The following is a 12,047-nucleotide window of genomic DNA, read 5'->3' on the forward strand; positions in this document are numbered from 1 at the left end:
TGGCGATGCCTGCCTTTTATAAGGGGGGGAGTGGCTCCAGGAGGGAGTGTAGCCAGACTGGCTACAATGTGCCTGCTGACTGTGATGTAGAGAGCCAAAGTTGACCCTAATGGTGCATTATGGGGGCAAACCGAACTTCCGGAAAAGTTTGCGGTTCTCCGCGATTGCGAACCCCTGGAAGTTCGCTAGGAACCATTCACCGGCGAACCATTCGGGCCATCTCTAGTCCTTAACATTGAGAGAAGGGTGCTTCACAAGGATTTTTCCAACCCCCACTGCATTGTATCACCAAATGGTAAATTCCATGCAGATTGGTATTGGTCAGGGGTTGAAACCTCAATTTCATGGGCTCAACCTCCTTGGCCAACCAATCTGCATGGTGCATTAGCGGTTAATAAGGAAATTATTTGATTCTTAGCAGCAAAAATTAAGCTTAAATAAGTATTGTAACTCTTTAACTAGGTTTCATTTGTAAAACATTTTAAACATTTTAAAACCCCCAAGAGATAGCACTTACAGGGACAAAGTCATCCTTGTGTAGGTGAATAATATCGCCAACCTCAATATTTTTCCATTTTTCCCATATGAAACTGCAGGAACACAGGATTATTATATGTTAAATAAACTGGCGAAGGAAAGACAAAAAATTGTAATTTAACCAATAATACAAATAGGGTGTTGCATCCATGTACATATGACACTAAAGCTACGGTCACCATGACATGTTGCAATGCATAGCTTGTTAAAATAAGATTGCAACATAACAGAGGGGAAAATCCACATTGCGTGTTCTGCATACAGTACAGTGAAGCAAACAGTACATAAAATGTATCCCACACTGCAACTGTTAAAGTATGCGCTATGTGGTACTGCAAATGATTCTGTCACATTGCACTGCTGAGACATCGATGTGAAGGCACCATTACAATAAGACTGCAATTATATTGTCCAATGCACTGCAACCTGTCACTTGTGAATATAGCCTAACTGTTATTCACAACTTATTGGACACAAGGGGGCTGATGCACTACACTTGGTGCTTTTAACACCTGTTAATATGTCATATTTCACTTTTTTCTGACTTTTACTTTGCCTCTTGGCATTTATTATTCATGAGAAATATTTTTTCACTAATTTTGGAGCTTGCAGGGTACACAGGTAAAATATACTGTTTGGTTTTACTTAAAGTACCCCTGACCTCTCTTGAAAATTACACACTTGTAATGTATTTTTATTTCCTGTGCTGTGACATAAATCACAGCACTTTCCTCCCCCTTTAGCATGAACACCCCGCCCCATCCCCCCATCCCTCATCCCTGTTCTGCTCAGCCAAAATATTCGACTGGAGCAGAATGTCGAGGATGGGCGACACAACCTCTGTACTACTTAGCCGGAGTTCTTAACTGATTCACTTTTTCTCCTAAGTTTTTGCCAAGGAGATATTTTTTCATTGTCTATTTAAAAATAACTTTTGCAGTTTGCAGTTGAAAAAGTGCCAAAACGTACGTGAAAAAGTATTGTTAACATTATTCTGAGCATTTTCTTGTTTGCTGATGGCTTAAAAGGCATTTTCTTGACCGTATGTGAAAATATCACCTAGGAGAAAACTTAGGAAAAAAAAGTGAAATCAGGCCTACTGGCCCATATCATATTATCTTTTCTCCTGAGTTTTCTCCAAGGAGATATTATCAGACCTTACCAATAAAATATCTTTAAAGCTCCCAAGAAAAAAATAAAAATACATTTTCTATTACTTTTTTTTTAACCTACTCTTTTGTACTGTATGAATTTGTAAGTGATGAAAAGTTATTTTTAGATAGGATGAAAACTTATCTTCTGGGAGAAAACTCAGGAGAAAAAGTTAATTGGATAAGGTCCACAGAGTAACAAATGAACATTTGCAGATTGTGTATTGTCATATCAATCAAGTAGAGACATAGATATGGATGCTTACAGATACATTACAGACTAATCATTTAGGGCCATTTCAAAAACAGGCACTAGCATGACCGCTAGCTCCTTGCACCCATGACCACCCATAAAGGCTGCAATGGCCACGGCTCCACGTCTGCACACTTGGTACCTGTCAAGGACGCAGCCAATGGAAGCAGGTTCCAGGACTTTTACTAGGTAGGATACCTACTCAGACCGGTAGCTCCTTCTACACTCGCAGCTGGGTGATACTAATGAGCTGAGATGGTAACTACAAGCAGCACAGAGGCAACAAATACGGAGTTCAAAAACATCAGAAATGGTTTAAGATTACCTTTCACCCTTAAGTATTTCACAAGGTCTATTGTTTATGGTTCTGTCACTCTTGTGACGTGCCTGTAAAAATAATAATAACAATATACAATAGTGTGTAGCAGTCTTGTCCTCTTTTGGAAACAACAAAAAAAGGTGCAAAACATAAATGTCTTCAAACATAAAATAAGGATTTTTTTGTTTGTTTGTTATTTATGTTTTTGAAAATGTGGTAAACAGAATATAAATACACATATAGGGCCATACCTGTGGTCCACTGTTCGTTGTGGCCTAGATCCAGGACCAGGCTTTTTGTCAAATTTGCTGAAGTTCCATAAAATGTATTATGTACAGCAACTTTTTACATTAAAGTGGATCCGAGATAAACTTTTACTCATTGCATAATTGTGTTCCTTTCATATAGTTTATAGGACATTCCTCAAGCCAAATACTTTTTTGTTTTGTTTTAATACTCTATTTCCCTATAAACTAAACAAGCTTCGCCCACAGCTTCTCAGAGAGCCTTGGCACTCAGTCCCAGGTAGAAAGGGCTTATAAGGGCTCAGTCTGGGTAGAAGGTGGAGGAGGTTACTAGCCAGAGATTTCAGAGGCAGAGGGGAGGAGGGAGGAGGAGAGGGGATTGATCTGAGGACTGGAGATGCTATCAGCTTGCCTCAGTGTAGTGTGACAATGTAGTGTGTAGTGTGGCAGCACAGGGCAGCGCTGGAGTCCCCTCTGCCATCATCCACCAGGCCACTCAGCTCAGACCAGCCTACACAGCAGCCCTGGATCCCCACAAGCTCCGGAAGGCCTTGTTCTCCTCCATCAGACCTGCTCCCAGAGTACCGGGCCCCTCTGCCTGCAACCACCAGCACATGGATTACGGTCATGACCACCTTAGATAGGACAGCAAGCCAGGGCTTGCTTGCTTAGCAGACTGTTGTTGGACTGTAGCCAGGGGGGTTCACCATGCTGCCTTAAAAGATCTCTGCCTCTCTCCTGTTGCCTTGGTTCTCTCTCTTTTCTTCCTCATTCTCCCTTCAGCTATCTCTTCTCTCTCACTTTCTCTATCCACTTTCTCCTTCTCCTCTCTCTTTCTCTCTCTCTTTCTCTATCCACTTTTTTCAGGACACACTGCGGGGCATCTGGAGCTGCTGTGGAGCGGGCGAGCGCCATCGGTAGTTGGCAAGCTGCTCCCCTCACACAGCACTCCGGACTTCCCCAATCCCCACGCGTCCTTCACTATTGTTATGTGCTGTATGTATTTATAGGTAAATGCTTACTTTGTTCCATACTGTACTTGACTGTATGTGTTGTAGAATTGCATGTATGTGTTTGTACCATCACCGACCCTGTATGAGCCAAAAATAATTCCGGGTACAACCCCCGTTGTACTTTGCGAAATAAACGTTTCTGATTCTGATTCTGATTCTGACAAACAGAGCATGGCTGCCCTCATTGTATCACAGCAATAAAGAATCATAAACTTTTAAAGCTGTTTGCAGCTAGATTTGCTGTGTAAACTATCTAAACTTTAGATAAGATATATAGACAAGTTACTGGTTATAGTTACTTTTTCCTCTCGGATCCGCTAAACAAAAAGTGTTTCCTAAAGGACCACTATCGCAAAAAAATGTAAATGTAAAACAAATGTAAACACATACATCTACTTACAGTAGATAGTAGAAATATGATGGAGCTGAAAGGCTTTTGACTTGTCCATTTTATGGGGGATTCTCAGTATTTAATTTATTTTTTACAAAAGTACTCCCTAGAAAGTATCTATACAAAGATGCAGGTCGACCCATCCCCATCTGTTTGCACATTATTCTAGCAGTTGGATTGAGCAAATGCCGTTCACTTAGTGCTTTTGAAAATTAAGAAAATCCTGAGAATTAACCATGAGAAGATGGGCTAGTCCAAAACCTGTCAGTTCTGTTAGATGTCTACTACCTATTGTAAGTTACAGCAACATAGGAGAAAAGTCATTTATAGCACATTTTACTCTGGGAGAAATGTACTTGCTAATGCTTGCTACACAGCCATAGCAGTTAAGGCACCTGTTTTTTCATTGACCTGAGGAAGAGGGCAAGCACCCACGAAATGAGTTGTTCATTTTATGTGCTCGAATAAAATACCTTTTTTCAATAAACTGGTCCAAATCCTTCAAGAGAGGCAAGATAACCTCTCTATGTATAGGATTAACAGCTTATTAGTCTATCTTTTATTGATTGGGTGCCTCCACCCTTGTTTTGACTGTCTTTTTATTTATGTGTTTTCATGTATTTTAAAGTTTAAAAATGTTTGCAATAGTGGTCACATTTGTTAAACTTTTTTTTTTTACAAAGCAAAACTGCTATGCCATAATCTACTATACATCAGAAAGTAAACATTAAAAACGTTGTCACTTACAATATCATCAATGAGGTCTCTGAATCCTCGTATGAACAGTAGAAAGACCAAGGGTAACATAATAGCAAACCATGGTAAAGTTGATATAGCAGGAACAGTCTAGGGAGGAAGTAGCAACATTATGAATTGAAATAATAGATGCTGCATATATGTTCACCTTATCTAGAAAACAATGTATGATTACAATATATCAAGTATATCCTGCACTTACTGTTATTAATTATGCAGTCATTATGCACAAATTTCAGAGTTTAGATTAAGAATAAATGCTACACTTATTATGATGTAGATTGATTTATTTATAGAAAGCAGTATATGTATGAACACATTTATAACTGCATTTAAAGAGGGTTTGGATGCTTTTCTTGCTTTGAAGTGCTTCTACAGTTATAATTACTAGGTAATTCCCAGCAGTATCGATCCAGGAATTTTATCTGAGGATACAAGGATAGGGGATTCTTGTGGTTGTATTGGCCCAAGATCACCTAAAAATGAAGAGTGACCAGGAACCCGATAGAGTAGAAATGTCTGATAAGATGGAAATTGAAATCACAAAGAATAATATTCACTAAGGTGGGTTACAAAGACTTTCAACCACTGTTTAAGGATGGTGGGGAGATAACTATTCCCACTCGGTTGTCTAGGTCACTGTTGAGAAACAGGAAACTGGCTGGTCACACTCCTGGAGACCTTGATCTCCCTAGCGGTATTGACAGATATATCCATCCATAAAAACATGCTGTGCACAGTATAAACGTGCATACACATCAATACTCTCCTGCACTGTATACTAGACCCTTGCTTGACACATTTTGGCAAATTACAGGAAAAAAAAAGTTTTAAGAATAAATGTTATCATTTTTTGCACAGAAATCCTTGGGAAATTGAACTCTAGGGTTAATATCAAGCAACAATCTAAACCTGCTGCAGAGGTAGGAACAAAACAAAAGAAATGGGGTGAAGGCGCCTGATATTAGTGAGTTAGTAGTGATATTTTAAAATGAAAATTATAAACAAGAGAGGCAGTTCTTACCTCTCCTGAAGACCAGTATAACTTGGAACAATTTATATTTAGCACTCTATATAGATGCACTCAAGCTCACAACAGATCTCAACTAAGGCATTTTGTGTTGTTGGACTGACCTGAGGAAGCGGGCTGAGACCCGTGAAATGTGTTATCTTATTACAGTGCTAAATACAAATTGTTTCCAGTTATACTGGTCTTCAACATTTCCTGTTTATCATTTATGGATTTTATTTTACTCCCATCTGGACTCGGGAAGGATTTTTTTCCCTTTTAAAAAGAACCCGAGGTGGGGTTCTGACAATGCAATCCACATACAGAGGCTGGGTCTGCCTATACTGCCCAGCCTCTGTTGCTATTTCAATCCCCCCTAAACCCCCCCCTGCGCTCTGCTATCCCCCATAAATCACAACCGCGCTGTCGACACACAGCGTGTCGCAGTGGGCTGTGTTTATTTCTCTACTCTCAGTCTGCCGCTCCCCCCGCCTCCTGCATAGCTCCGGTCCCCGCCCGCATCCCTTTCCTCCCTGCTGATTGGAGGGAAGGGACGCGGGCGGGACCGGAGCTATGCAGGAGGTGGGGGGAGCATGCAGAGTGACAGTACACATGTAAACACAGCCCACACAGCGCGGCTGTGATTTATGGGGAATTGCAGAGCGCAGGGGGAACTTAAAGGGGATTGAAATAGCAACAGAGGCTGGGCTGTATAGGCAGACCCAGCCTCTGTACGTGGATTGCATTGTCAGAACCCCGCCTCGGGTTCTCTTTAAGGCTCTTTCAAACCGAGTCCATTGCATTGGCCGGTCGGCCCCAATCCTGTTTATTAAGCCTCTGAGATTTATGGATTACAGTTCCAGAGGGTGAGGCATATTAGGGTGCTTCACTGCCCAGCAATATACCTACCGGCATACGCAGGACGATCTAATCAGTCTGTACTATCCTAGGGGGTAGTGTCAGGTGGGGTGGTGGGTTATAGGAGGTTGAGACCAATAGTGGAGGCGGGTGATGTTCGGGGGGGGGGGGGGTTGTGGGACAGCTCGTTTTATTATAAAGCTAATTTTAACATTGACAAAATTTGAGATTAATAATAAAGAGTTTATTTTTTAAACCAATATATTGAATTTTGTGTTCAGTCGAGCCATACCCACCAGTGGCGGACATACGGCCGTGCAGGCCGTGCCGCCGCACGAGGGCCCCTGAAGTTCCGTTTTCTTCAGGGGCCCATTAAGTATTTATTTTTTTTAAAAAAATTTTTATTATTTTATTCCCCGGGGGGCCCCCCGATTCCTATCCTCCCTCCCTCCCTCACCTCGGGGGGCCCCCCTCCCGATATGCGCGGCGGGAGAGCGAGCGAGCGAGCGGCAAATGCAGGAAGTCTTCAGGGCTCTCCAGGCATCCGCTAGAGGCCCAGCCGCTTAGTCTCCAATATGTCTCCAGTTGGAGACATATTGGAGACTCAGCGGCTGGGCCTCTAGCGGATGCCTGGAGAGCCCTGAAGACTTCCTGCATTTGCCGCTCGCTCTCCCGCCGCGCATATCGGGAGGGGGCCCCCCGAGGTGAGGAAGGAAGGGAGGGAGGGAGGATAGGAGTCGGGCCCCCCACCCGGATAGCTACCCACCCGGCTACCTAACCACCTACCCACCCGGCTACCTACCTACCCGCCCACCAGGCTTCCTACCTACCCACCCGACTACCTAACCACCCACCAGGCTTCCTACCTACCTACCCACCCGGCTACCTACCCACCCACCAGGCTTCCTACCTAATCACCCACCCAACTACCTAACCACCCACCCGGCTACCTACCCACCCGGCTACCTACCCACCCACCAGGCTTCCTACCTAACCACCCACCCGGCTACCTACCCACCCGGCTACCTACCCACCCGGCTACCTACCTACCTACCCACCCGGCTACCTACCTACCTAACCACCCACCCGGCTACCTACCTAACCACCCACCCGGCTACCTACCTAACCACCCACCCGGCTACCTACCGGGCTAGTTACCAACCCACCCACCAGGCTACCTACCCACCCACCCGGCTACCCACCCACCCACCAGGCTACCTACCTACCTACCCACCCGGCTACCTACCTACCTACCCACCCGGCTACCTACCTAACCACCCACCCGGCTACCTACCTAACCACCCACCCGGCTACCTACCGGGCTAGTTACCAACCCACCCACCAGGCTACCTACCCACCCACCAGGCTACCTACCTACCCACCCACCCACCAGGCTACCTACCCACCCACCAGGCTTCCTACCTACCCACCCGGCTACCTACCTACCCACCCACCAGGCTTCCTACCTACCCACCCGGCTACCTACCTAACCACCCACCCGGCTACCTACCTACCCACCCACCCGGCTACCCACCCACCAGGCTTCCTACCTACCTACCCACCCGGCTACCTACCTAACCACCCACCCGGCTACCTACCTAACCACCCACCCGGCTACCTACCGGGCTAGTTACCAACCCACCCACCAGGCTACCTACCCACCCACCAGGCTACCCACCCACCCACCAGGCTACCTACCTAACCACCCACCCGGCTACCTACCTAACCACCCACCCGGCTACCTACCTAACCACCCACCCGGCTACCTACCGGGCTAGTTACCAACCCACCCACCAGGCTACCTACCTACCCACCCACCAGGCTACCTACCTAACCACCCACCCGGCTACCTACCGGGCTAGTTACCAACCCACCCACCAGGCTACCTACCCACCCACCAGGCTAAACCAGGCTACCTACCTAACCACCCACCCGGCTACCTACCTAACCACCCACCCGGCTACCTACCTAACCACCCACCCGGCTACCTACCGGGCTAGTTACCAACCCACCCACCAGGCTACCTACCTACCCACCCACCAGGCTACCTACCTAACCACCCACCCGGCTACCTACCGGGCTAGTTACCAACCCACCCACCAGGCTACCTACCTACCCACCCACCGGGCTACCTACCTACCTACCTAGTTACCCACCCACCCACCAGGCTACCATAACTCACCCACCCACTAGGCTACCTATCCACCCAACCACCCATGGGAGCTGCGCGCCGGATGGAGGCTGGGACAGGAGATCTGCTGCTGCAGGTGAGTAAATGTTTTTGTTTTATTTATATTAGCAGGTGTATGTTCTGGGCAGGTCTGCCACATGATTGCATGTATTTTCTGGGCATATCTGCTGACATGATTGCACGTATTTTCTGGGCATATCTGCCGACTTGTTTGCACGTATTTTCTGGGCATATCTGCCGACTTGATTGCATGTATTTTCTGGGCATATCTGCCGACTTGTTTGCACGTATTTTCTGGGCATATCTGCCGACTTGATTGCATGTATTTTCTGGGCATATCTGCCGACTTGATTGCACGTATTTTCTGGGCATATCTGCCGACATGATTGCACGTATTTTCTGGGCATATCTGCCGACATGATTGCACGTATTTTCTGGGCATATATGTGTATTTTCTTGAGAAAACCTGCACAATTATGTGAATTTTCTGGGGAAAGGGTCACCAAAACTTGGGCCCACTGTCTTTGCGTTGCACTTTTCAAGGGAACCTGAGGTGAGAATAATATTGAGGCTGACATATTTCTCTCCTTTTAAGCAATACCAGTTGCCTGGCTGCCGTGCTGGTCCTCTGCCTCTTATTCTTTCAACCATAGACCCTGAACAAGCATGCAGCAGGTCAGGGGTTTCTGACAATATTGTCAGAACTGAGAAGATTAGCTGCATGCTTGTTGCTGGTGTAATTCAGTTTATTACTGCAGCCAAATAGATCAGCAGGGCCGCCAGGCAACTAGTATTGTTTAAAAGGAAATAAACCCTCACCCCGGGTTCGCTTTAAGTTACAGTTAGCTCCGCCCTCATCCGGTCATTGCCACGCCCATTTTTTGCCGCGGCGCTACGCGCCGCAGGTTCTGTCCACTATTTTTTGCCGCGGCGCAAGGTTGTAGCCACGCCCATATTTTGCCGCAGGTCATAGGGGGCCCACAATTACAATTTTGCACAGGGGCCCACTGCTGGCTGTGTCCGCCACTGATACCCACCTATATTTATCTCACTGTGTTTGTTATTCATTGCATTGTGTTGCAACGTACAATATCATTGCATTGCAACGCAATGCAATTATATTTCTATGGTTCTATGATATTTCTATGCATTGAGCGCATTGCGGTGAGTTCTGACATCATAACGCATTGATGGTTCCTGGCTTGCAATCTGCAGACCCCCATTGAAGAGTATATCAATAAGAGGTCTGAGAGTTGGAAGAGTTGCAGACAAACTCAGCTCAAATTGGAAAAGTTGAAATATATATATTACCCCAGCAGGCCACAGTATATCTGTGAAACTGCTTACCATTTTGACATTCAACACTGAACTTTAAAGGGACCCTGAGCAGACATTAAAATGGGCAAATGAACTTACCAGGGGCTTCCTTCAGCCCCTCATAGTTGATGAAGTCCCTCGGCGTCCTCCGGGCTCCCTCTGTTCTGCCTCCAGCAGCTGTGTTAAGTGGCGACTCCAGCCAGTGCGCAAGTGCAGCCTCTTCGCTCACCCATCTCGCACGTGCACCCTTCGCCGTAAGCTTTCTGCACATTTCTTGAAAGTGCTAATGCAGAATGCTTGCGCAACGGGTGCGCGAGTAAGACGTGTGAGCGGAGAGGCTGCAAGTACGCATTGGCCCACGACTTTGGCCGAAGTCGCCACTTAACGGAGCCGCTAGAGGCAGAATGGAGGGAGCCCGGAGGACACGGGGGACTTCATTAACTCCGAGAGGCTCTAGGAGGCCCCAGGTAAGTTCATTTGCCCATTTTAATGTCTGCTCAGGGTCCCTTTGAACCTTGACAGTTTTTGCTGTCACTCAATGAAAATATAGGTGTCAGCACATTGTTTCTCTGTTTGCATATTTACATAAGGTTAGTTTCTGTCCACCAAGTTCAACAAATTAATATGGTACAGCGTTGTCCTGCACTCTCACATATGCCTGATGATCCAGAGGAAGGCAAAAAAATGTAAAGTTTTTGCCAAGTGGCTTCAAAAAAATCTTCCAAACTCTAGCTGGCAGTGTGTTATATTCCCTGGGTTAACACCGCTGGGAATTACTTATTAATTTTAGCCAAGGCTGTTCTTTCAAACAAGGAAAGCATCCAAGTCACCTTTAAATGCAGATATATAATTTGCCATAACTACTTCCTGTGTGAGATATTCACAATTTTTACTGCTCTAACTGTAAATAACTCCTTTCTAAATAGATGGCAAAAACTCTGTTCTAAAAGAAGATCACTTGCCATTGTTCTTTGTTCAAGCCTAGGGACAAAAAGCTCATCTGCTTTTGACATCTGTTTGCTCAAGCTGCTTGACATGCACAGTAAGAAAATGCAGAGATTGCATTTGTTGCGACATTCTTATGTTCAGAAGCAGGGGCATTCCTTATGTTCAGAAGCAGGGGCAAATGAGCATGGTTATACAGTGAGCGGGCATGGCCATGGGCGGGGCCAAATGTACATGAACTTAGCAGCGATGTAAGCTACAGATAATGGGCCTGCCCATCAAAATATTGGATGGAGCCCCCTGTCCTTTATTTAGATAATTTACAATCAGTATAGGCATAGATCAAAGATATATACGCACATACAATTTTGATGGGTCAATCACTGACCAATTTTAACACCCCATGCAGTAAGTGGGCCAACAGACAATGCCTTTGATGAACAGAGCTAAAATTGGCAAATCAAAATTGTGTGTAGGCTTTACAGCTAATGCTGTACATACTGAAAGTAGCAGGGATCAGCATACAATACAGCTGGTCTAAAATCAGTAAAGGCACAGAGTAACACCTTATACTGTACACACTGGAGGTAGATCAGCACACAGTGCAGGCACTAGAGAACAGCTTATACTGTACATACTGTAGGCAGCAGAGATCAGCACACTGCAGCTAGCGTGCCCAAAAAATATGAGGGTTACGTTGTGCGGTGCACTACGCGCGTCCGGCGAGAAATGGGTGTGGCCATGGACCAGAATGTGGGAGTGGTCACGGGTGGAGACAAATTTACATGAACCTAGCAATGGTGGGACATTAGATTAGGACAGTGGTGGCGAACCTTTTGGAGGCCGAGTGCTGAAACTGCAACCCAAAAGTCACGTATCTATCGCAAAGTGGCAACAGCAATTTAAACTAAATGCTGTACAAACGTTTTAACTCATACATGAACATTATGGAAAATCCAAGTTGAAAATAAACTGTGAAGATAAACAATTTCATCCATCCTACTCCTGAAAAAAATGTATTCATTTTTTTTAGAACCTCCCAGTTTTATTTTCTGTTTTAAA

General features: G+C 45.3%; 1 protein-coding gene across 1 annotated transcript in view; it reads right to left on the reverse strand.

The window, feature by feature from the left end:
- Positions 1-12,047, reverse strand: part of ATP8B3 (ATPase phospholipid transporting 8B3) — a 335,474-nt gene that overhangs the window by 282,566 nt on the left and 40,861 nt on the right. Inside the window, exons 5-7 of the mRNA XM_068234593.1 lie at positions 4,657-4,755; positions 2,267-2,328; positions 518-590 (exon numbers count right to left, since the gene is read on the reverse strand). Coding sequence (XP_068090694.1) covers positions 518-590; positions 2,267-2,328; positions 4,657-4,755 — 234 coding nt within the window. The remainder of the gene's footprint in view (positions 1-517; positions 591-2,266; positions 2,329-4,656; positions 4,756-12,047) is intronic.

Source organism: Hyperolius riggenbachi, chromosome 1 (assembly GCF_040937935.1).
Source record: "Hyperolius riggenbachi isolate aHypRig1 chromosome 1, aHypRig1.pri, whole genome shotgun sequence".
Lineage (NCBI taxonomy): Eukaryota > Metazoa > Chordata > Amphibia > Anura > Hyperoliidae > Hyperolius > Hyperolius riggenbachi.